Raw genomic sequence first — 26520 nt, 5'->3', positions numbered from 1 at the left:
AAATTTACTCACAGCTTCAACAAATGTGGGGCTCCACACCCAGCAGTGTCCTGTAACGGCAGGTGGGAGATCCCCCCTCCACCTAACAATGGGCAGGACAGTTGAGCAGCTACAGGTAAACAAGGACCCTCCCCCCACAGCCACCCCATGCATCCCAATTTGGAACACAGCGGCCACCAGCTCAGACAAGGGCCCCCCCACATCTCGGACAGCTCCCTAGCCACTGCCTGCGCAGCTAAGGGCCCGTCACAGCTACTCTTATGCAACCTCCTCCCGCTGTTCAGATAATACCTCAACTCAACAGATGGCCTGCTGCTGGCAAAGGGGTTTTGTGGAAGGCTTCAGGATCCCTTCTGTAGGCCCACGGGGAAGAGGGATGCGGACAACCTCAGGTCTGCAAAAGAAGTTCCTTCAGTAGTACAGGAGAAGGTCGCGAAGGACTTGGCATTAAGGAGGGTGGTTGGACCATTCCCTCACCCCTGCTGGATCACTTTGTTGTTTCTCCCCTGGGAGTGGTCCCCAAGAAAGAGCCAGGGAGCTTCAGATTGATCCACCACTTGTCACAACCCGAGGGACAGTCAGTGAACCACTGGTTGGAGGGCGGAATCTGTTCAGTTTCCTACTGCACGTTTGGCGTGGCAGTGGATATGGTAAGGAAAGCGGGCAAGGGGGCTTGGTTAGCAAAGGGGGACATTGAATGTGCATTCCGCTTGCTGCCAGCTCACCCAGGCAGCCACCTCTTGCTGGGTTTCAAGCTGGATGGACAGTTTTACTACGGCAGTTGCATGCCGATGGGTTGCGCAGCGTCCTGTGCCTGCTTCGGGGCATTCAGCTGTTTCTTACCACAGGCACTCAATAGACCTATGGTGTAAAGGGGGGGCACGCGATTTGGGCGATTTCTTGTTCATTGAGGGGGAGGCGACTCAAGATTGCAGGGAGGCACTGCAGAGTTTACAGGGACTCACTGACCACTTGCACCTGGGAAAGCCGAGGGCCCTGCACAGGTCCTGACATTCCAGGGCATTGAGCTAGACACAGTGGAGGGCGTGCCCAGACTACCACTGGGCAAGGTGCAGGCCCTGATTGAGGACATCCAGACAACGCTGGCGAAGGATAAAGCACCCTTGGGCACCATTCAGAGCCTCCTAGGTAAACTACATTTTGCGGCAAGGGTGATCCAGCGGGTAGGGTCTTTGCCAGAAGGCTGGCCAGGGCCACGGCTAACAGAAGAGAGAAACACCACCTGGGCAGACTTAGCAGGGGATTGAAACAGGACCTCAGAATGTGGGCAGAATTCTGGGCTGACTTCAATGGCACTCTGATTTGGAGAGCCCGCTGGGCGGGCAGCCCCGAACTGGGCCTGTTTACAGACACATCAGGCAGGGAAGGCTTTGGCGCAATAATGGGGAGTGAGTGATGTGCGCAGAAATGGCCTAACGCGTGGCGCAAAAGGAAGATTACAGCCAATATCACAGTCCTGGAACTGTTTCCCATTAGAAGCCAAAGCCCTCCACCTATGGCCAGAGGCTTTGGCATCTAAAAGGGTTTGGTTTTCTTCTGATAATATAGCGGTGGTACAGACCATAAAAGCACAATCGGCGAAGTGTCCGCTGGTGTTCTGCTTACTGAGGGAACTTGTGAGGGCTTGTCTGCATAACGATGTGGAGTTTAGGGCTAGGCACATTCAAGGGGTCAAGTACGTGGCAGCTGATGCTCTCTGTTTTTCCAACAAACATGTCTTGTGTGTTTTTTTATTGCTTTGCATGCTATGTTCATCATGCGGGGGGGATGCCTATATGGCCCTATCGCAGCAGGCAAGGTGTGCCCACCTTCACCCACGCTTGGATTTCTATCTCTGTTCCACAGATTGGCTCTCCGGACATGGTGGTATTCCTGGCTTGCTCCACCCAGCGCCTGCGCCACCGCCTGCAGAGGCGGGCAGCACACGACGGCCGCCCAGACGACAACTCGCACGCCATCAACCGGCGGCTGGACACCTTCAAGCAGCATGTCCTGCTGATTGTGAAATATTACCAAGAGAAGGGCATCGTTGCACGCGTGAGTGCTGCCGAGGCATGGCATGCAGCCTTTTGGTCCCCGTCTCTGCATGACATAGTATACCATACGACAGGGTGAGATAACATGGCATAACATCGCACAGCAGATTATAGCGTAATTTAACATGTTATAGCATAGTGTGATATAACATGGCATGGAATAGCATAGTATAGCTGCATATAACATAATCTAGCGCCGTGTGACATAACATGTTGTGAGGAAACAATAGCTCGTGTGGATTAATATTTATCAATACAGTATATAGTCTATAATAATGATCAAAAAAAGGAAGGGGTTTAAACGAGATGTCAGAAGAAAAGGCAAAACCATACACAGTAGGTATTATTGTAAAGAATATTTTTCTTTTATATTACAAGAATATTTTCATAGAAAGTGGACATAAATACAGAATACAAATTGACATTATTCATACAATTTACAAAATAGTGTCCCAATGAAAAAAATAAACCTAAACAAACAGTTAACATAAAGTGCAACATACAAAAAAGGTTTCCATTTTTCTTTTACAAGGCAATCATAAACAAATAATAATTCAAGTTAACACTCAAGCATTCTAAGTGTTGCTTTATTGATTTGCCTTTCAAGTCAACGGCGTTTCGACCCTGTTCCAATTTAAGGGTCTCGTCAGGACAGTCTAATAAGGGGACACCTTATCGTCCGGGGCAGGTCTAGCGTTTAAGTGTACGGTGACACCGTGCTCAAGGTGAAAATTAAATACTCACAGGTACCCGGCCGGGTGCCCTGTGAGGAAGAACTCACAAGGAGGCAGTATGTCAGCTCTTGAATTAGCTCGATGCGAGAGTTTAATAATATACCACACCCACGATCGTGATCGTACCAAGCAGACAGGACCTTGTTCGCCTGCTGTAGCAACTTTCGGGACATTCGTAAACCCGGAAGCAAGGAAAAAAGTTGACTGGACTTTTGAAAACGTAACGACAGCTATTTAGCAGTTTGGAGCCTCCGTGGGTGTGGTATATTATTAAACTCTCGCATCGAGCTAATTCAAGAGCTGACATACTGCCTCCTTGTGAGTTCTTCCTCACAGGGCACCCGGCCGGGTACCTGTGAGTATTTAATTTTCACCTTGAGCACGGTGTCACCGTACACTTAAACGCTAGACCTGCCCCGGACGATAAGGTGTCCCCTTATTAGACTGTCCTGACGAGACCCTTAAATTGGAACAGGGTCGAAACGCCGTTGACTTGAAAGGCAAATCAATAAAGCAACACTTAGAATGCTTGAGTGTTAACTTGAATTATTATTTGTTTATGATTGCCTTGTAAAAGAAAAATGGAAACCTTTTTTGTATATTGCACTTTATGTTAACTGTTTGTTTAGGTTTATTTTTTTCATTGGGACACTATTTTGTAAATTGTATGAATAATGTCAATTTGTATTCTGTATTTATGTCCACTTTCTATGAAAATATTCTTGTAATATAAAAGAAAAATATTCTTTACAATAAGACCTACTGTGTATGGTTTTGCCTTTTCTTCTGACATCTCGTTTAAACCCCTTCCTTTTTTTGATCATTATTATAGACTATATACTGTATTGATAAATATTAATCCACACGAGCTATTGTTTCCTCACAACATATATTACCCAGGCTCCTTGTGGGTAGGGTCTCCTTGTTTCTCATTTAATGTGTGACATAACATGGCATAGCATAACATGGCATTGCTTTGTGTCATGTAACATATTATAGCACAGTGTAAAATAACATGATGTAGCATAGCATAGTTGCATGTAACATAATCTAAAACAGTGTGAAATATGGCATAGCATAATATAGCATAGCATCATATCGATTAGCGCATTGTAAAATAACATGGTATAGGGTTGCACAGCAGATCATAGCGTAATATAGCATAACATTACATAACATAATGCAGCATACCAGCATAGCATACCATAGATTAATACAGCACAGTCTAAGACAAAATGCCATAACTGAGCACGGCAGCACATAGCATCATTTAACATATTATAGCATAGTGTAAGATAGCATGGCATAACATAACACAGCATAGCGTCAAAAATAACATATTAGAGCATAGTGTGAAATAACATGCCATAGCATAACATAGCATAGCACAGTGTAAAATGGGCGCCTGTGATATCGTTCACATGTACCGTCCACCCATCACAGCACATGGCATGGGACACTGGTTCATCCCTCTTCAGTCATTGGTTGCCTGTGGTATCAATCACATGTACCGTCCACCCTTCACAGCACATGGCATGGGGCACCGGTTCATCCTTCATCAGTCATTGGTCGCCTGTGGTATCAATCACATGTATCGTCCACCCAGCACAGCACGTGGCATGGGGCACTGGGTCATCCCTCTTCAGTCATTGGTCACCTGTAGAATCGTTTACGTGTACCGTCCACCCAGCACAGCTCGTGGCATGGGGCACTGGTTCATCCCTCTTCAGTCAATGGTCGCCTGTGGTATCAATCACATGCACTGTCCACCCAGCACAGCACGTGGCATGGGGCACTGGGTCATCCCTCTTCAGTCATCGGTCACCTGTGGAATCGTTTACGTGTACCGTCCACCCAGCACATGGCGTGGGGCACTGGGTCATCCCTCTTCAGTCAATGGTCGCCTGTGGTATCAATCACATGTACCGTCCACCCTTCACAGCACATGGCGTGGGGCACTGGGTCATCCCTCTGTTCATTCATGGGTCGGCTGTGGTATGACTCACATGTACCGTCCATACAGCACGTGGCATGGGGCACTGGGTCATCCCTCTGTTCATTCATTGGTCACCTGTAGTATCAATCACATGTATCGTCCACCCAGCACAGCACGTGGCATGGGGCACTGGGTCATCCCTCTTCAGTCATCGGTCACCTGTGGAATTGTTTACGTGTACCGTCCACCCAGCACGTGGCGCATGGGGCACTGGTTCATTCCTCTTCAGTCATTGGTCGCCTGTGGTATCAATCACATGTACCGTCCACCCTTCACAGCACGTGGCATGGGGCACTGGGTCATCCCTCTTCAGTCATTGGTCGCCTGTGGTATCAATCACATGTACCGTCCACCCTTCACAGCACATGGCATGGGGCACTGGGTCATCCCTCTTCATTCATTGGTCACCTGTGGTATCATTCACATGTACCGTCCATACAGCACGTGGCGTGGAGCACCCGGTCATCCTTCTTCATTCATTGGTCACCTGTAGTATCAATCACATGTACCGTCCACCCAGCACAGCACATAGCGTGGGACACTGGGTCATCCCTCTTCATTCATTGGTCGCCTGTGGTATCACTCACATGTACCGTCCATACAGCACATGGCGTGGAGCACTGGGTCATCCTTCTTCATTCATTGGTCGCCTGTAGTATCAATCACATGTACCGTCCATCCATCACAGAACGTGGCATCGGGCACTGGTTCATCCCTCTTCAGTCATTGGTCGCCTGTGGTATCAATCACATGTACCGTCCACCCTTCACAGCACGTGGCATGGGGCACTGGGTCATCCCTCTTTATTCATTGGTCGCCTGTGGTATCATTCACATGTACCGTCCATACAGCACGTGGCGTGGAGCACCCGGTCATCCTTCTTCATTCATTGGTCACCTGTAGTATCAATCACATGTACCGTCCACCCAGCACAGCACATAGCGTGGGGCACTGGGTCATCCCTCTTCAGTCATTGGTTGCCTGTGGTATCATTCATATGTACCATCCACCCAGCACAGCACATAGCGTGGGACACTGGGTCATCCCTCTTCAGTCATTGGTTGCCTGTGGTATCACTCACATGTACCGTCCATACAGCACATGGCGTGGAGCACTGGGTCATCCTTCTTCATTCATTGGTCGCCTGTAGTATCAATCACATGTACCGTCCATCCATCACAGCACGTGGCATCGGGCACTGGTTCATCCCTCTTCAGTCAGTGGTATCCTGCTGAGTGAGTGACGTCATTCTGCTAAAGTACAGGATGATCATCTCACAAACTAGTGGGCCAAATGTTCTGCTTTAAAAAAAAAATCCCTTTTTAGTTTTAAATCTTTCTGACTGATTGATTGATGTGAAGGACTGCAGCTCCACAGAGACAGCTACAAAACCCTTTGTTATGCTTGCAGCACACCCCATCCCAACCTGTGAATGGGATAAAAAATATGCAAAGATGGCCACCTCAGTGTATGCATAGAACTGTGAGCACGCAGGTGGCCATCTTTGAATGATTTTACAAAAGTATAACAAATACAAAATCCAAAGAAGGCAGACACACATGCCTCAGAATGCTCCTTCTAATTTTAACCCAGTGTGTCCGGCTATGAAAGATCTCTGTGCACCACAACCAAGGTTGCGTCCACTACAGCCAAGGTTGTGTTCACCACAGCCAAGGTTGCGTTCACCACAGCCAAGGTTGCGTTCACCACAGCCAAGGTTGCGTCCACTACAGCCAAGGTTGCGTTCACCACAGCCAAAGTTGCATCCACCACAATCAGGGTTGCATCCACTATAGCCAAGGTAGCGTGCACCACAGCCGAGGTTGCGTGCACCACAGCCAAGGGTGAGTTCACCACAGCCAAGGTTGCGTGCACCACAGCCAAGGTTGCGTGCACCACAGCCAAGGTTGCGTTCACCACTGCCAAGGTTGCGTCCACTACTGCCAAGATTGCGTTTACCACAGCCAAGGTTGCGTGCACCACAGCCAAGGTTACGTTCACCACAGCCAAGTTCGCATGCACCAAAGAGTTGTTTTAAAGGCCAATAGTGCCGGCCATGAATCAGTCGCATAAGGCTATGACTCACAGTGTTTGTGACCTGTGACTGATGTATCCCAACCATACATAGTGGTCTTAGGAAAGGCACTCGCCTGCCATGACGTCCCCATGATACCCGAAACAACAGAGCACCCTGCATCAGAGGGCAGGGCACAGGCATCTCTTTGCACCTCCTTTCCCTCACCTATGGGCTTCTGACTTCTGTGGCCCTGAGATGAACCACATTTAACACAGCGCGATTCCCTCAGCGGACTAGTACGGTGGGCTAGCACTCCATGATCTGATGCAGCGGTGAATGAGCCACTGATGGGCCACTGGAAGCGCAAGCCAGGCTCAAGCCAGAAGACACGATTTGGTTCGGCTCAAGATCCTCGTGGAACCCGGAGCACAAAACAGGCCGAGCTTTCATGTGGCTTCTGCCTGGCAACACTCACCTCATGCACCTAGAAATACAAACAAAGCAGCTCTCTTTGGTGCAAGAGAGATGAGAGAAAGCCATGCTCATCTTGTGGCAGAAGTCACAAGGTGGATCCGAAACCTGGGCGCCATTTCAGCTTCCCTGTTTCACCAGATTCTGTGATTGTGTGCAGATATTTCATCAAACCTCCTGTGTCTTCATTATTACTTAGAAGAGTATGTTCAAACACGAGTCTAGGATGTGCGCTGTACAAAGTCCTGTTGTGTTTGAATGAATACACTATAATGTTGCTCTGGAGGTGGGCGAGCCATTGAACGCTCGAGCCAGGCTCGAATCAGAGGCCTCACTCTGTCTCAGCTCCAGATCCTCCAGCCCAAAACCAGCCAAACCTTCTCAGGAGGGGATGCGACCTCACAGCTATAGCTGCCGACCATGTAACAGGGGAAACAGGGTTCGAAAATCTGCTGCAACTTTCACTGTGCTGAAAAAAAATGTTTATAGCCGGCAGTGACCATTGTGAAGAGCTCTCATGTCCCTGGACAAGGTTTGCACTATGTGAACTTGCAAAAAATACAATGTGAATTCTGCCTGTCACCTACTCTCCAATCCAGGGGTCTCCAAGGTCTTCCGTAGTGAGAGCTACTTCTGATCAGTGAAAATCATCGAGAGGTTCTGAAGGCCAACAAACATGTGCAGTGTTAGCAGACACCCCACGCCCAGCTTCATTGACTAAACCTAATGTCCACAGAGCCAGATACTATGGTTTGAACAACATTCTTTAACGAGGGGCACTATGACAGGGCTGCCATGTGCGTCAGTGAGAGCGCGGTCTGTGGGGATGTATGAACGTGTGCGTATGAATGGGATACACGTGTATGGGTGACTGAGAGCTGGTGCCATATATACTTGTGCAACAGGACATACATTTTGCCAAATGTGGCACCGATACATTTACAAGACAAAAAAGTGCAAAAAAATGTTCTGCAGAAATATTCATGATATGGAACATTTGTATGCACTTTAAATGTCTTCCATTTTTTTAAAATGGCCATATTTTCAGTAATAAATGTGGCTCTTGCCTGCTGGCCACTGGGAGTAAGAGGCCTGCTGTGTTCACATGCAACACTTTGAGATGGGGAAATTAAACCGAAGAGTTAACGTTATGTTTATATGCATTCCATAAAACCCATCATTTTAATTTTCTCCCATTTCAAAGTGGCCATTTACAAACAACAGCCATTTTGCTCCCAGTGGCCTGTAGACACCGTACTACATTTATAACTGACAAATACAACCGTTTGTTTAAATGGGAGGTATTTAAAGTGAAGAAACATGCTGCCTAAAACATTAAGACGTAATTGACTTGATTGACAGTAGAGAAAAACATTAAGGGGCCTATTAGGATGGCACCACCCTAGCGGTGCTGGGACCAGCCACCAGCGGTGCGGCGGTCCTGCAACAGCAATTAGGATGCCAGGGGATAGGCGTCCCCTATTCCCAGCATTGTGGTGGGCGGTGCTCACAGCACTGCCCGCTACATTGCTGGGAATGCACGTGGTGCATTGGCATGCACAAGGTGACAGGCACCTCACCGCCTGCATCCTAATATGGATGGCGATGTCTTGCAGACACCGCCACCATATTAGACCTCTTTTCCGCCCGGTCTCCTGTGAGACCGGTGGAAAACCGGCAGACGGTCTTTCCATCCGCCGGGGTCACCCCGCCATTCTAATATGGCGGGGGTGGCGAAATGGGAGGCGGGCGGGGAATAATGGTGGGCGGAGCGCTCCGCCTGCCATTATAATAGACCCCTAAGAATGAATGTTTCACAAAACATTTTTATACACTTTAAAATTCTCCCATTTAAAAAAAAGTGAGGGTATTTTTCAGGTATAAAGATGGCACCTGTGTGCTGCCCACTGGAAGCGTGAGGCCTGCGGTTTGTAAATGTGACACTTGGAAATGGGAGAACATAAAAACGAAGAGTTAACTTAATCATTACGTTAACTCTTCATTTTAACTTTCTCCCATTTAAAAACATTCAGAAACATAATTTTGCTCTAATTTTCCAATATCGAGTTGAGAAGGACGTTTAGTGCTTCCGTTCTTCACCTCTGTGCAGCGGCCAAAGAGCGCCGCTCATTCTCAGGTCCTGCTACCTGCAGCTTGGTAATAACGGAAATTAGCCTCAGTGTTTCCATAAGGTTCAGAGGAAAAAGCATCACTGATTTATTGCAGTGCTTATTAGAAAATTAACTGAAGGCTGTGGGCTACTCTGAAGGTGTCTGCAAGCCGCTGCTCTAATCTCATCCTCAAAGACTTACGAAAAAAGCATTCACCGCTGATGTCAGCAGATAGCCCTTCTAGTAGTCGAATTGCAGTGGGAGACTGGTCAAGCAGGGACATTGGGATTGATCCCAGATTTTCAAATTGTGTGATCCTAGACAAATATTTTATTTTTCCAAGCCTCCTTTTCGTTCACTATAACAGTTGCGAGCTCCTTGGAGTGTGTCTAATCAGGGTGTGCTCTGCACAAAAACCTCTATGCAATTGATTTATTAACCCATATACTTGATGAGAATCTAGTCCAGGTATAAGTCACACAGGAAACCATCGGCGGCCCGTCAGACCTGAATAACTATCGCCCAATATCCAACATCCCGACCCTGGCCAAACCACTAGAAAAATGTGTCCACATGCAGCTTAGTAACCACATAGACCACTTCAACCTGCTCGATCAACTCCAATCAGGTTTTCGATCAGGGCACAGTACCGAATCAGCCATGAACTACATAACAGATGACACGTTACAAATACTGGATCAAAACAGAGCCTGCTTGCTAATCCTGCTTGACTTATCCTCAGCCTCGGATACAGTCAAACACGACAACCTACTACAACTCTTGAAACATAGAATGGGACTCTCGGGAACGGTGCTAAACTGGTTCACTTCCTTCCTCCAAAACAGAACACAAAGATTCAAGATCAATCAGTCTTTATCCAAGCCCACCCGAGTCACATTGGGAGTACCCCAGGGATCTTCCCTCTCCCCAACACTCTTCAATTTGTTTATGGAACCACTCACCGAGCTTCTCAACTCTGCAAATATCCAACATCACATGTACGCCGACGACACACAGCTCTACATTAAGGTCCACTCTCTTGAAGACAAGTCCCTTAACTCAACGTCCTAAAAACACAGACCTGGCTCGCAAAGAAACACCCTCAAAACTGAATCCCTCTTAATCGCTCTCCCCAGCCAAACAACCATCATCCGCCAGTGGATGAAGCACCTAACAGCACTCGATGGTCAATCTCTCATCCTTGATTCTGCAAAATCACATCAGCGCTGCAACTAATGGAGCAAACTTTCAGATGAACACCCTGAGAAAACTGAGACCCTTCATACCCGCAAATGACTTTAAACAGGCAGTTCAGACTTGTTGGACTTGGCCCTTCTGGCCAGTTCACCCCTAGAACTTTTTGCATTATCTTAGCCCTTTTACTATCTTGTACTAGTGGTTTTAGGCCTCTAGATGCTTTCACACTGTGTCCCAGTGGAAAGTGCGTACGCTCTGTGTATGTTTTAGTGAGACTGACCTGCCCTCCCATCGGAATGCATGGGGGATCTGAGTGACCGTGTTAAGTCCTGATGTGAGAGGAGTGCAGGGTCGAGTTTGGTATGTGCGAACTCGTGAGAGTGAATGCTGCGCAATGATGTGTGCGGCGTTACGGTGTCTCGTGTAGAAGTGCCACTTCTAGAAGCTGGCCTGTCTGTATAATAAATGTGCAGTGACTGTCTGGCTTGCGATTGGCTGGTGTGTCTGGCTCCAGGAGCCAGGATGGGTCTGCCCCGGTGGTGAATGGAGAGAGCTGCATGTTGATGGCAGGGAGGAGTACACCTGGGACCTGAATAGGGCTGGGCTTTCCCCACACAATGCTGGCTCCACTCCCTGTGGTGCGTCTAATGTCCCTGGCCTGTCCTGTGAATAGGGAGAGGGGCTGAGCAAAACAAAGTGCTCAGGAACCATTTGCATCTGGTCCGCCCCTTCCCTGCACCTTTGGAAACAAAGGATTCTGTGTATAAAAGAGGGGCTGTGACCCCATGAAAATGTTCTTGTTCTCGTTCTGACTTGAATCTGCCAGGGGCGTGCTGCTGCTGGGGCCCAGGGGAAGGCTTGCCTCCCTGGGCCCTGCCCAGCCCCTGGATGCTTGATGGACTTCTTTTGGGGGACCCTTCTGCCCTGCATTTCCCTTCGTTCCTAAGGACTCATCATTTTTTATTGCTGAGGACTTGTGCTTTTGGGGCTGGGGCTCCTTGCGCCCTGTGAGCGCTTTGCTCTTGGTAGTCCATGGCCTGGAGGACTGGGACTGCATATAGCGCCTCGTGTGCGCTTTCTTTCAATTCCCCTAGGAGAGGGGAGCGCAACAGCCTCGCAGCGTCAATTTGCCATTCGCTCCGGAGGGAATCCCCAGCGTAGGGATTCCCCCCACATTGCCGTAGTCGAGCAGGTGCCCACCCCGCTTGTTGTCCGTCCTGGTGGGTGCCTACCCCACTTGCTTGCCGACCCGGCGGGTGCCCACCCCGCCGGTATCTTGAGTTTGACTCGCGGGGGCCTACCCCGCTTGCCTGCCGTCCTGGCGGGTGCCCACCCCGCCGGTATCTGGATTTTGACTCGCGGGTGCCCACCCCGCATCGCCGCCGATATCGGATGGGAGATCACCGCCGCGGCTGAGCCGCAATGGAACCTCTTCCGGGCCGCTGGCCAGCATGACCCGGAAGGAGGGAAAGACTGTTCCCGTGGGCGGGGCTTCCTCGCAGGAGGAGGGAAGCCCCGCCAGTGAGAGGAGCAGGCGACCGAGGCTGACGATGGCAGCGCGGGGCTCCCAGGAATGCAGGGAAGCCCCGCGCCACGAGAAGAGTGCGGCTGCTCCCGCCTGCTGTGTCCCGAGAAGTCCCGGTCCCAGAAGAGGGACCGGGTGTGAAGAAGAATCCCGGTGAGTAGGGGGGCTCCCTGTGTGCCGGTTCGAGGCACAAGCGCCCGTGCGCTCCATTGGGGGCATGATTTGGTTGAAGCTCCCGTGCGCCCCAAGAGGGGAGGTGAGATCGGTGCTTGTGCCTATCTTCAGAGCGGCCCCGTCTGGCAGCGGGCCACTCCAACGTTGGGCAGCAGTATTCTACGAGCCTAAGTGGCTCCAATGCTTGGGGGCAATCAATCAATCAATCATAACACTTGTATAGCGCGCTACTCACCCGGCAGGGTCTCAAGGCGCTTGGGGGAAGGGGTCTGCTATTGCTCGAACAGCCAGGTCTTGAGTTGTCTCCTGAAGGCGAGATGATCCTGGGTCAGCCGAAGATGGATGGGGAGGGAGTTCCATGTCTTGGCCGCCAGGTAGGAGAAGGATCTGCCACCAGCGGTGGCTCTTCGGATGCGTGGAATGGCGGCGAAGGCGAGGCTTGTCTAACGTAGCTGGCGGGTGGGCCTGTAGAAGGTCAGGCCGTCGTTGAGGAACTTGGGTCCCAGGTTGTGGAGAGATTTGTGTGCGTGTGTGAGGAGCCTGAACGTGATCCTCTTGCTGACGGGGAGCCAGTGCAGGTCCTTCAGGTGGCCGGAGATGTGGCTGCGTCGGGGGATGTTCAGGATGAGACGGGCGGAGGCGTTCTGGATGCGTTGGAGTCTTTTCTGTATCTTGGCTGTAGTTCCGGCGTAGAGGGCGTTTCCGTAGTCCAGTCGGCTGGTGATGAGTGCCTGGGTGACCGTCTTCCTGGTCTCGGTCGGGATCCATCAGAAGATCTTGCGGAGCATGCGTAGGGTGTTGAAGCACTACTTATCTTCAGAGCCCCGTGGTGGCCCCAGTTGTGGCATGTTCGTTTCGGAGCCTACGTGGCTCCAACAATAGGCGCAGATATGTCAGATGGGCCCAGAGGGGCCCAGGCTTGTTCTGTATTGGCGCAGATGAATTTTAGGAGCCCCGTGTGGCTCCACAGTACTGGGGGACATGTTGTTTTAGAGCCCAGGTGGCTCCAACGTTTTTGACATTATTTCAGGGGCCATTGAGAGCCCAGGCCTCATTTTACTTCCCCAGCTGCGCTGCACGTAGTGCCAGCTGCAGCGTTTAGGCCCTGTTCTTGTCCCCAGCTGCCCAGCAAGTAGTGGGCAGCTGCTATGCTTAGGTTCTGGCGCAACCTGGACCCTAAGGTGATTTAGTGATTTATATACTAATGCGTTGGGTGTTAGGAAATGTACTGTGTGTAGTATGTTTTGCGCAGCCTGTGTTTTATACCTCTAGATATGATTTCTGCATAGGAGGTTGTTTTACCTGTTTAGGTTGATGTTAGGGAGATAATACTTCCCTGTGCGATATACGCCCCAAGTGTAGTTATACTTAGGAGGTAAGGTCTAATGCGTTAGACTTGTGAGAAATTGCATAACGTGTTAATGCCCCTGTGATGTATACAGGATAGGTTTTATACCTGATTCTATTATGATAAGGCTGAGGTCGTTATTGCGCCAGTTGTTACTGGTTGTGCTCTACAGTTATAATTTGTGTTTCCATGGGTATATGTTCTACATTTACTATTGGTGATTTGTGCTAATTCTGACAGTGGTCCATGTGGCCCTGTCTTGTGTAAATAGTTCCTTGGAAAATTCTGCCCAGTGCACTTTGGCACAGTGTAAATTATGTGATTATCATCTAATGTGTTTATTATAAATCAAAGGCTATTTTTATATATAACCTTGTGTGGAGTTTCTTTTGTGGTGGGCCTAGGGTGTTGTTGCTGTGTGCGCGCGCAAACGCTTTACACATTGCCTCCGGGATAAGCCTGACTGCTCGTGCCAAGCTACCAAGGGGGTGAGCAGGGGTTATCTTTGGCGTGTAACTCCCCAGCCCTGACTTAGAGTGGTGGTTTCTGCCTGGCTTTGGCGAAAGGCCATGCCAACCAGAAATCGCCATTTCTAACAAGACTCTAGTAATCCCCAGAGTGGACTATGGGAGTGTCGCTCTCTGCGGCCTTCCCAGATCAACAACAGCCCCCCTTAGAGCCACAATCAACTCAGCCGCTAGACTCATCACAGGCTCCAAAAGAAACTGTCACATCTCCCCTGACCTTCGTGTCCTCAACTGGCTATCTTTTGAGGCCAGAATCCATTTGAAAATAGCCTGTATGGCACACAAGGCATTGTATCACTAAACACCGTGATACCTAATGGAGAAACTAGTACTATCTGGTGGTAACAGATAGTACTAGGAGTTCCGATAATCTTCTACTGAACCCACAACGATTTTCCAAGAAGAAAACAAACAACCGTACCTTCTCAGGAATGGCTCCCAGGGTTTGGAACGCCTTGCCCCCAGAAACGAGACTGAACCCATCCGCGGCTTTTTTTAAAAAAGAAGTGAAATCGATTCTATTGTCCAAATTCACCTGAACTTTTTTATACAATCTTGCAGATATGTGCTAGTCTGTAATAATTACCAGTACTGTATTCACATAATTCATTGTATTTTTATGCATATGTCTATCACCTATATTTGCCCTGTAAAGTGCTCTGATACCCGCAAGGGTCTTGTTCGTGCTATGTAAAACCTTCAAAATAAAAAAATAAATGAAAATGTACTTGCCAATTAGGTCACCGATAGCCTTGTCATCAGGGTGGGGCAGGAATGTTTCTTAGTGCATGTTAAAATACTCTCTCTTTTAACAGTGATAGTGCGCTCACCCTAGACTCGCGCCAGGATACCCTCCTCGGTGACAGTCCGCTCTGCCTAGACTCGCGCCAGGATACCCTCCTCGGTGATAGAGCGCTCTGCCTAGACTCACACCTGCCCAGTGCCAGGATACCCTCCCTGGCGATAGTGCGCTCTGCCTAGACTCACACCTGCCCAGTGCCAGGCTAACCTCCTCGGTGATAGAGCGCTCTGCCTAGACTCACACCTGCCCAGTGCCAGGATACCCTCCCTGGTGATAGAGCACTCTGCCCGGACTCACACCTGCTCAGTGCCAGGATACCCTCCTCGGTGATAGTGCGCTCTGCCTAGACTCACACCTGCTCAGTGCCAGGATACCCTCCCTGGCGATAGTGCGCTCTGCCTAGACTCACACCTGCTCAGTGCCAGGATACCCTCCAGGGCGATAGTGCGCTCTGCCTAGACTCACACCTGCTCAGTGCCAGGATACCCTCCCCGGTGATAGTGCGCTCTGCCTAGACTCACACCTGCTCAGCGCCAGGATACCCTCCCTGGCGATAGTGCGCTCTGCCTAGACTCACACCTGCTCAGTGCCAGGATACCCTCCCCGGTGATAGAGCTCTCTGCCTAGACTCACACCTGCTCAGCGCCAGGATACCCTCCCTGGCGATAGTGCGCTCTGCCTAGACTCACACCTGCCCAGTGCCAGGATAACCTCCTCGGTGATAGAGCGCTCTGCCTAGACTCACACCTGCCCAGTGCCAGGATACCCTCCTCGGTGATAGTGCGCTCTGCCTAGACTCACACCTGCCCAGTGCCAGGATACCCTCCAGGGCGATAGTGCGCTCTGCCTAGACTCACACCTGCTCAGTGCCGGGATACCCTCCCGGGCGATAGTGCACTCTGGCTAGACTCACACCTGCTCAGCGCTAGGATACCCTCCTCGGTGATAGTGCGCTCTGCCTAGACTCACGCCTGCTCAGTGCCAGGATACCCTCCCTGGCGATAGTGCACTCTGGCTAGACTCACACCTGCTCAGCGCTAGGATACCCTCCTCGGTGATAGTGCGCTCTGCCTAGACTCACGCCTGCTCAGTGCCAGGATACCCTCCCTGGCGATAGTGCGCTCTGCCTAGACTCACACCTGCTCAGCGCCAGGATACCCTCCCTGGCGATAGTGCGCTCTGCCTAGCCTCACACCTGCCCAGTGCCAGGATACCCTCCCCGGTGATAGTGCGCTCTGCCTAGACTCACACCTGCCCAGTGCCAGGATACCCTCCAGGGCGATAGTGCGCTCTGGCTAGACTCACACCTGCCCAGTGCCAGGATACCCTCCCCGGGGATAGTGCGCTCTGCCTAGGCTCACACCTGCCCAGTGCCAGGATACCCTCCAGGACGATAGTGCGCTCTGCCTAGACTCACACCTGCCCAGTGCCAGGATACCCTCCCCGGTGATAGAGCGCTCTGCCTAGACTCACACCTGCTTAGTGCCAGGATACCCTCCCCGGCGATAGAGCGCTCTGCCTAGACTCACACCTGCCCAGTGCCAGGATAACCTCCTCGGTGATAGAGCGCTCTGCCTAGACTCACACCTGCTTAGTGCCAGGATACCCTCCCCGGTGATAGTGCGCTCTGCGTAGACTCACACCTGCCCAGTGCCAGGATACCCTCCCCGGGGATAGTGCGCTCTGCCTAGCCTCACACCTGCTCAGTGCCAGGATACCCTCCCAGGTTATAGTGCGCTCTGCCTAGACTCACACCTGCTCAGCGCGGGATACCCTCCTGGGCGATAGAGCGCTCTGCCTGGACTCACACCTGCTCAGCGCCAGGATACCCTCCCCGGTGATAGTGCGCTCTGCCTAGACTCACACCTGCTCAGCGCCGGGATACCCTCCAGGGCGATAGTGCGCTCTGGATAGACTCACACCTGCTCAGCGCCGAGATACCCTCCTGGGCGATAGTGCGCTCTGCCTAGACTCACACCTGCTTAGTGCCAGGATACCCTCCCCGGTGATAGTGCGCTCTTCCTGGACTCACACCTGCTTAGTGCCAGGATACCCTCCTCGGTGATAGTGCGCTCTGCCTAGACTCACACCTGCTCAGCCCAGGATACCCTCCTCGGTGATAGCGCGCTCTGCCTAGATGCACACCTGCTCAGTGCCAGGATACCCTCCTCGGTGATAGTGCGCTCTGCCTAGACTCACACCTACTCAGTGCCAGGATACCCTCCAGGGCGATAGTGCGCTCTGCCTAGCCTCACACCTGCCCAGTGCCTGGATACCCTCCCCGGTGATAGTGCGCTCTGGCTAGACTCACACCTGCTCAGCGCCGAGATACCCTCCTGGGCGATAGTGCGCTCTGCCTAGACTCACACCTGCCCAGTGCCTGGATACCCTCCCCGGTGATAGTGCGCTCTGCCTAGACTCACACCTGCCCAGTGCCTGGATACCCTCCCCGGTGATAGTGCACTCTGGCTAGACTCACACCTCCTCAGCGCCGAGATACCCTCCTGGGCGATAGTGCGCTCTGCCTAGACTCACACCTGCTTAGTGCCAGGATACCCTCCCCGGTGATAGTGCGCTCTGCCTGGACTCACACCTGCTTAGTGCCAGGATACCCTCCTCGGTGATAGTGCGCTCTGCCTAGACTCACACCTGCTCAGCCCAGGATAACCTCCTGGGCGATAGTGCGCTCTGCCTAGACTCACACCTGCTCAGCGTTACGATACCCTCCCAGCGATAGTGTGCTCTGGCTAGGCTCACACCTGCTCAGTGCCAGGATACCCTCCTCGGTGATAGTGCGCTCTGCCTGGACTCACACCTGCTTAGTGCCAGGATACCCTCCCCGGTGATAGTGCGCTCTGCCTAGACTCACACCTGCTCAGCCCAGGATAACCTCCTGGGCGATAGTGCGCTCTGCCTAGACTCACACCTGCTCAGCGTTACGATACCCTCCCAGCGATAGTGTGCTCTGGCTAGGCTCACACCTGCTCAGTGCCAGGATACCCTCCTCGGTGATAGTGCGCTCTGCCTAGATGCACACCTGCTCAGTGCCAGGATACCCTCCTCGGTGATAGAGCGCTCTGCCTAGACTCACACCTGCTCAGCGTTAGGATGCCCTCCCAGCGATAGTGCGATCTGGCTAGGCTCACGCCTGCTCAGTGCCAGGATACCCTCCCCAGTGATAGTGCGCTCTGCCTAGACTCACACCTGCTCAGCCCAGGATACCCTCCTCGGCGATAGTGCGCTCTGCCTAGACTCACACCTGCTCAGCGTTAGGATGCCCTCCCAGCGATAGTGCGCTCTGCCTAGACTCACACCTGCCCAGTGCCTGGATACCCTCCCCGGTGATAGTGCGCTCTGCCTAGACTCACACCTGCCCAGTGCCTGGATACCCTCCCTGGCGATAGTGCGCTCTGCCTAGACTCACACCTGCCCAGTGCCTGGATACCCTCCCCGGTGATAGTGCGCTCTGGCTAGACTCACACCTGCTCAGCGCTGAGATACCCTCCTGGGCGATAGTGCGCTCTGCCTAGACTCACACCTGCTTAGTGCCAGGATACCCTTCTCGGTGATAGTGCGCTCTGCGTAGACTCACACCTGCCCAGTGCCTGGATACCCTCCCCGGTGATAGTGCGCTCTGGCTAGACTCACACCTCCTCAGCGCCGAGATACCCTCCGGGGCGATAGTGCGCTCTGCCTAGACTCACACCTGCTTAGTGCCAGGATACCCTCCCCGGTGATAGTGCGCTCTGCCTGGACTCACACCTGCTTAGTGCCAGGATACCCTCCTCGGTGATAGTGCGCTCTGCCTAGACTCACACCTGCTCAGCCCAGGATACCCTCCTGGGCGATAGTGCGCTCTGCCTAGACTCACACCTGCTCAGCGTTACGATACCCTCCCAGCGATAGTGTGCTCTGGCTAGGCTCACACCTGCTCAGTGCCAGGATACCCTCCTCGGTGATAGTGCGCTCTGCCTGGACTCACACCTGCTTAGTGCCAGGATACCCTCCCCGGTGATAGTGCGCTCACACCTGCTCAGCCCAGGATAACCTCCTGGGCGATAGTGCGCTCTGCCTAGACTCACACCTGCTCAGCGTTACGATACCCTCCCAGCGATAGTGTGCTCTGGCTAGGCTCACACCTGCTCAGTGCCAGGATACCCTCCTCGGTGATAGTGCGCTCTGCCTGGACTCACACCTGCTTAGTGCCAGGATACCCTCCCCGGTGATAGTGCGCTCTGCCTAGACTCACACCTGCTCAGCCCAGGATAACCTCCTGGGCGATAGTGCGCTCTGCCTAGACTCACACCTGCTCAGCGTTACGATACCCTCCCAGCGATAGTGTGCTCTGGCTAGGCTCACACCTGCTCAGTGCCAGGATACCCTCCTCGGTGATAGTGCGCTCTGCCTAGATGCACACCTGCTCAGTGCCAGGATACCCTCCTCGGTGATAGAGCGCTCTGCCTAGACTCACACCTGCTCAGCGTTAGGATGCCCTCCCAGCGATAGTGCGATCTGGCTAGGCTCACGCCTGCTCAGTGCCAGGATACCCTCCCCAGTGATAGTGCGCTCTGCCTAGACTCACACCTGCTCAGCCCAGGATACCCTCCTCGGCGATAGTGCGCTCTGCCTAGACTCACACCTGCTCAGCGTTAGGATGCCCTCCCAGCGATAGTGCGCTCTGCCTAGACTCACACCTGCCCAGTGCCTGGATACCCTCCCCGGTGATAGTGCGCTCTGCCTAGACTCACACCTGCCCAGTGCCTGGATACCCTCCCCGGTGATAGTGCGCTCTGGCTAGACTCACACCTGCTCAGCGCTGAGATACCCTCCCCGGTGATAGTGCGCTCTGCCTAGACTCACACCTGCTTAGTGCCAGGATACCCTTCTCGGTGATAGTGCGCTCTGCGTAGACTCACACCTGCCCAGTGCCTGGATACCCTCCCCGGTGATAGTGCGCTCTGGCTAGACTCACACCTCCTCAGCGCCGAGATACCCTCCGGGGCGATAGTGCGCTCTGCCTAGACTCACACCTGCTTAGTGCCAGGATACCCTCCCCGGTGATAGTGCGCTCTGCCTGGACTCACACCTGCTTAGTGCCAGGATACCCTCCTCGGTGATAGTGCGCTCTGCCTAGACTCACACCTGCTCAGCCCAGGATACCCTCCTGGGCGATAGTGCGCTCTGCCTAGACTCACACCTGCTCAGCGTTACGATACCCTCCAGGGCAATAGTGCGCTCTGCCTGGACTCACACCTGCTCAGCGCCGGGATACCCTCATGGGTGATTGTGCGCTCTGCCTAGACTCACACCTGCTCAGCCCAGGATACCCTCCTCGGCGATAGTGCGCTCTGCCTAGACTCACACCTGCTCAGTGCCAGGATACCCTCCCGGGTGATAGTGCGCTCTGCCTAGACTCACACCTGCCCAGTGCCAGGATACCCTCCAGGTCGATAGTGCGCTCTGCCTAGCCTCACACCTGCCCAGTGCCAGGATACCCTCCCCGGTGATAGAGCGCTCTGCCTAGACTCACACCTGCTCAGTGCCAGGATACCCTCCTCAGTGATAGAGCGCTCTGCCTAGACTCACACCTGCTCAGTGCCAGGATACCCTCCAGGGCGATAGTGCGCTCTGCCTAGCCTCACACCTGCTCAGTGTCAGGATACCCTCCTCGGTGATAGTGCGCCCTGCCTAGACTCACACCTGCCCAGTGCCAGGATACCCTCCAGGGCGATAGTGCGCTCTGCCTAGCCTCACACCTGCCCAGTGCCAGGATACCCTCCTCGGTGATAGAGCGCTCTGCCTGGACTCACACCTGCCCAGTGCCAGGATACCCTCCTCGGTGATAGTGCGCTCTGCCTAGACTCACACCTGCTCAGTGCCAGGATACCCTCCTCGGTGATAGTGCGCTCTGCCTAGACTCACACCTGCCCAGTGCCAGGATACCCTCCAGGGCGATAGTGCGCTCTGCCTGGACTCACTCCTGCCCAGTGCCAGGATACCCTCCAGGGCGATAGTGCGCTCTGCCTAGCCTCACACCTGCCCAGTGCCAGGATACCCTCCTCGGTGATAGTGCGCTCTGCCTAGACTCACACCTGCTCAGTGCCAGGATACCCTCCTCGGTGATAGAGAGCTCTGCATCTACCTCACATCGCCTAGGGGGCCGACAAGGCAGATCCTCTGACTCGGACCAGAGCAGTCAGGCGGTCCCCAGAGCAGGCAGGTGCCAGGTGGTCTCCAGAGCAGGCAGGCGGGCCCCTGACTCAGACCAGAGCAGGCAGGCGGTCCCCAGAGCAGGCAGGTGCCAGGTGGTCTCCAGAGCAGGCAGGCGGTCCCCTGACTCAGACCAGAGCAGGCAGGCGGTCCCTTACTTGGACAAGGGCAGGCAGACGGTCCCTGACTCAGGCCAGACTTGGCAGGCGGTCCCTGAGTCGGACCAAAGCTGGCAGGTGGTCCCCAGAGCAGGCAGGCGGTTCCTGACTTGGACCAGAGCAGGCAGGGGGTCCCCTGTCTCAGACCAGAGCAGGCAGGTGGTCCCCTGACTCGGACCAGAGCAGGCAGGCAGTCCCTGACTCGGACCAGAGCAGGTAGGCGGTAGCTGACTCAGACTAGAGCAGGCAGGTGGTCCCTGACTCAGACTAGAGCAGGCATGTGGTTCCTGACTCGGACCAGAGCTTACAGGTGGTCCCCAGAGCATGTAGGTGGTCCCTGACTCGGACGAGAGCAGGCAGACAGTCCCCTGACTTGGACCAGAGCAGGCAGGTGGTCAAATGACTCGGACCAGAGCAGGCAGGCGGTCCATGACTCGGACCAGAGCTGGCAGGCGGTCCCTGACTCAGAGTAGAGCAGGCAGGTGGTACCCAGAGCAGGCAGGCGGTCCTTGACTCGGACCAGAGCAGGCAGGCGGTATCCGGAGCAGGCAGGCGGTCCCTGACTCAGACCAGAGCTGGCAGGCGGTCCCTGACTCAGAGTAGAGCAGGCAGGTGGTACCCAGAGCAGGCAGGCGGTCCTTGACTCAGACCAGAGCAGGCAGGCGGTATCCGGAGCAGGCAGGCGGTACCCAGAGTAGGCAGGCGGCCGCTGACTCGGACCAGAGCAGGCAGGCGGTATTCGGAGCAGGCAGGCGGTCCCTGACTCAGATAAAGTTGTGTGTCGGTCCCTGACTCAGACCAGAGCTGGCAGGCGGTTCTTGACTCAGACCAGAGCAGGCAGGCGGTCCCTGACTCAGAGTAGAGCAGGCAGGCGGTACCCAGAGTAGGCAGGCGGTCCCTGACTCGGATGAGAGCAGGCATGCGGTCCCCTGAGCAGGCAGGGCAGGCAGGCTCTTGACTGTGTATTCTCCACTATGGTAGCGGCAGACTGTCCTGTGCACCAAACTCCACATAAGCCTCATGGTCCAGCGGCCCGGGGCCCCTCACAAGCCTGGGCCCTAGTGCCACTACAGCTGCTGGACTCATGACAGGCATGTCTGTCCCTGCTTAAAGGTCTCTGAGTTCCTCATTCTCTCTCTCCTATTTCTTCCCTTCCCTTCCCCTTCTCTCTCACCACATCTATTCTGCGCTCTCCCTTTCCCTCCCTATAACCACTTCTACTCTCTCGCTCCTTTTTTCTCACTTTTTTTTTTTCCTTCCCCAATGGGTTTCTTCTTCTCCTGTCTTTGCTCTTCTAGAGCCTCGCCTCTTTTCCTTTGCCTTTACTCTCTGCCCACTAATCATCTTTTCTATCAATATCAACCTATCTCTCTTTACTCTCCCAGCCCCTTCCTCTCCTTCATCAATTTCTCTTTAACAACTTCATCTTTTCTTTGCTTATATCCCTCATCTCTCTGCACGCAGGGCGGGGGTACAAGGGGTACAGGAGAGAGCAGTGCGGGGGCACACAGGAGAGGTGTACTCAGGGGTACATGAGAGAGCAGTGCAGGTGGCACACAGGGTGGGGACACAAGGGGTACAGGAGAGAGAAGTGCAGGGGGCACACAGGGCGTGGATACAAGGGGTACAAGAGAGAGCTGCACAGAGGGCACACAGAGCAGGTGTATATGGGGTACAGGAGAGAGCTGTGCGGGGAGCACACAGGGCGGGGGAACAAGGGGTACAGGAGAGAGCTGTGAAGGGGGACACACAGGGCAGGGATACAAAAGGTACCAGAGAGAGCTGTGTGAGGGAGCACACAGAGCATGGGTACAAGGGGTACAGGAGACTGCTGTGTGGAGGGGTACACAGGACAGGGATAGAAGGGGTACATGAGAGAGCATGTGGAGGTATGCAGTGCAGCGGTACAAGTGATAGAGGAGAGAGCTGAGTGAGGGCACACAGGGCAGGGGTACAAGAGGTACAGGAGAGAGCTGCGCAGGGGCACACAGAGCAGGTGTATATGGGGTACAGGAGAGAGCTGTGCAGGGAGCCCACAGGGCGGGGGTACAAGGGGTACAGGAGAGGGCAGTGCGGGGGCACACAGGGCAGGGTTACAAGGGGTACAGGAGAGAGCTGCGCGGGGGCACACAGAGCAGGTGTATATGGGGTACAGGAGAGAGCTGTGCAGGGAGCCCACAGGGCGGGGGTACAAGGGGTACAGGAGAGAGCAGTGCGGGGGCACACAGGGCAGGGTTACAAGGGGTACAGGAGAGAGCTGTGTGGGTGGCACACAGGGCAGGGGTACAAGGGGTACCAGAGAGAGCTGTGCAGGGGAGCACACAGGGCAGGGGTACAAGGGGTACAGGAGAGAGCTGTGTGGGGGGCACACAGGGCAGGATACAAGGGGTACATGAGAGAGCTGAGTGAGGGCACACAGGGCAGGGGTACAAGAGGTACAGGAGAGAGCTGTGTGTTGGAACAGAGGGCAGCGTGTGAGAAAGTGCCATCTTTCTTGCATGGTATGCCCCCACTTTTTGCTGAATTGCTGAATGTACTTTGACTGAGTGTGCCCTGGACTCCTGCCAATGAGGTGCCCAGGGCCTATGTTCCTTCCCTAAAACACAAAACACAAATTGGCAAACCCGGGCCACATGTCAGCCCCTGGTAAATGGTACCCTAGGTACCCAGGGCCTTATGACCAGGTAAGGCCTCTAAGTGCTGCAGCACCCATTGTGCCACCCTTAGAGGTCCTGTACCCTTACACACACACACACACACTGCCCTTGCAGGCTGAGTGTCTGGGTACAAGACAAAAAAAGAGTCGACATGGCACACATCCCTGTGTGCCATGCCCATCACCTACACTGCCATGGCACATATCAGCCACCCCTCAAGCTGGGTGCCCTATGCCAATGGTCTGGGCACAGGAGCAGGAGCCCTGTGCCCCTACAGTACCCAGGTCCATTCCTGGGCACTGTAAGTGCAGTGCTGCCATTTAAGAGTATATGGTGCTGGGAGCTCGTCAAACACAAACTCCACAGCACCATAATGGCAACACTGAAGACTGAGAAGTTTGGTATCAAACTTCTCAGCACATTAAACCCGCACTGATGCCAGTGTGGGATTTAATGTACCAAGCACCATAGATGCCCCCTGAAACCTAACCTACAATCCACGTCTGTTCTGAGGCTGCCTAGGCTGCCACACAGCAGACATGTTGCTGGACCCCTGGGTAGGAGAGCCCCTGCTCTCCTGGGTCTGCAACAATGCACATCCTGGGCGAGGTGCTAAATCTCCTTCCCCAGGATGGGCAGGGGGAAGCTTCAAAGGCATGCCGCCTCTGTGAGCTTCCCCAGGCCACTGCAACCCCCCACTCTGGCGGAAAGCTTGGCCGGAATCCCCAAATAAGGACAGGGGATGTGCCAGCCTGCCAACCCCACCCCTCAGGTGGGGGAGGCGAGGTGAAGCACATCTCCGGGCTCTTGCCATCTTGAAGATGGGAAGCCCTGCCCCATCAGGACTAGGCTACTGCCCCCCTCCCACAGGAGAGAGGCAGGATAGGGGGTGTACCCACACCAGGACAGGGACCCATTGGCCCCTGCCCTTCACCTACCTGTAACGCTCCTAAATCTAGCATTTAGGGGCACCCTGAACCTTCCTTCCCCAGATTCCAGATTCCAAAATCCGAAGAAGAGCTAGAAGAAAGAAGACCTGCCCTGCAGCTGCTAAGAAGAGGAAGACACCAACTGCTTTGGCCCCAGCCCTACCGGCCTGTCGACCCTCGAACCTGCTCCTGCTCCAACCCGGCATCTCTTGTGGCCAGCAACCTCACAAACCCCGGAGGACCTGGCTACCTTTTGGCTCTAAGCCCCCTGGGACTCCCATGAGTAGAGGCTCTACTCAAAAACTACTTCTAATCCCTGGCAGCAGCCCGGAACGGCGAACCCAGCACACTCTGCACCCGCCAAGCCTGGCCTGTGCCGGAGTGAACAAAGACCACGAGAACGACCCCACAGCGACTGTGACCCCGAGTCCGGCACCCAAGGACCTCCCTCGACACTCCTGAAGAAGCCTGCAACCTCAGAACCAGGTGCCCCCCCAACCGCAATCAACAGAGGGTAAGATTTCCCGACACCAAAAGGCACCCCTGCACCCGGTGCCCCGCGGCCCCTTGTGCCCTATCCCGGGGTACCTACCTATCCTCCAACTACCCAACTTACCTCTCGAAGTGGTGGTGGCACCTGAAGAATCTTCGTCCCCGAGCTTGCAGTCTTTTTCTAAACCGGAGATTTCCAATTAAATCAATTGAGCGCCCGAAGGCTCAAAAGCACCCTGCACCTAGCCGCCCGAGTGGCCCTGGCAGTGCAACCTCTACACCTATCTACTTCCCCACTTTCCCTGAGTAAGTGACCAGGAGCCCAGCTCCCACAGCCGCGTGACCTGCTAGTCAGCAGCCACCAACCAAGGCCCCCGTACCTCTCATAGGATAACATTGGGCCTAACTCTCTCTGCACCCGGCTGCCCTTGTGCCGCTGAGGGTGAACTAACTGTACCTACCTGACCCTGGGAGACCCCTGAGTCTATGCCCAGAACCTTAACTCTGCCAGTCCAGTACTTACCCTTAAACCGATAACTCTATTTTCCTCATAGGGTAACATTGAGTGGCTTTTTCCTGAAATTTCTTGTGTGGACTTTTCAAATCTTAAAATATTCACCAAAAATCAGCCGAGTAACGAAAACGAAATTACTCACCTGCTCTTAGGTGAGCTCCCAGTGCTGGATCTTGGTGCCCAGCACTGACTCTGAAAAATACTTACAACTGTACTGTTAGACCCGGCCCTCGTAACATAGTCAGACCTGACCCCTGCACCTCACACCAGCCCCGAGCCCCTGGCCTGGCCGATCCTTCCCACCAGAACACACACACCCGACCCGGACTTCCCCCGTCCGTAGGCCTTCCTCCTTCGGCCACCCCGGGCCCGCGTGCCCACTTCATGCACCAAGATGGCCGCCCGGCCCCAGCGCGACCCTAGCCTACAGGCGCCACTCCGGCTGGAGGACATCGCGCTCCCCTTGGGATGAGAGAGGGAGGAGCAGTTTCATCACACCTCTGCGCTTCCCTGGGAAGGTGGGTTTCGATCGACCCGCCGGCCTCCCCGAGGGCTGGCTCCACGCCTGCTGGGTGTCTGGGGCTCCTCCCGACCCGGCCCT

General features: G+C 53.8%; 1 protein-coding gene across 1 annotated transcript in view; it reads left to right on the top strand.

The window, feature by feature from the left end:
- The window catches only part of LOC146869006 (adenylate kinase isoenzyme 5-like), a 544010-nt gene that overhangs the window by 331927 nt on the left and 185563 nt on the right, over positions 1-26520 (top strand). The window contains exon 6 of the mRNA XM_085625003.1: positions 1867-2058. Within this exon, the coding sequence (XP_085481129.1) occupies positions 1867-2058 (192 nt within the window). The remainder of the gene's footprint in view (positions 1-1866; positions 2059-26520) is intronic.

The sequence above is a fragment of the Triturus cristatus genome, chromosome 1_2, assembly GCF_964204655.1.
Source record: "Triturus cristatus chromosome 1_2, aTriCri1.1, whole genome shotgun sequence".
Taxonomy (NCBI): domain Eukaryota; kingdom Metazoa; phylum Chordata; class Amphibia; order Caudata; family Salamandridae; genus Triturus; species Triturus cristatus.
This window is presented reverse-complemented; position numbering and strand designations above follow the sequence as displayed.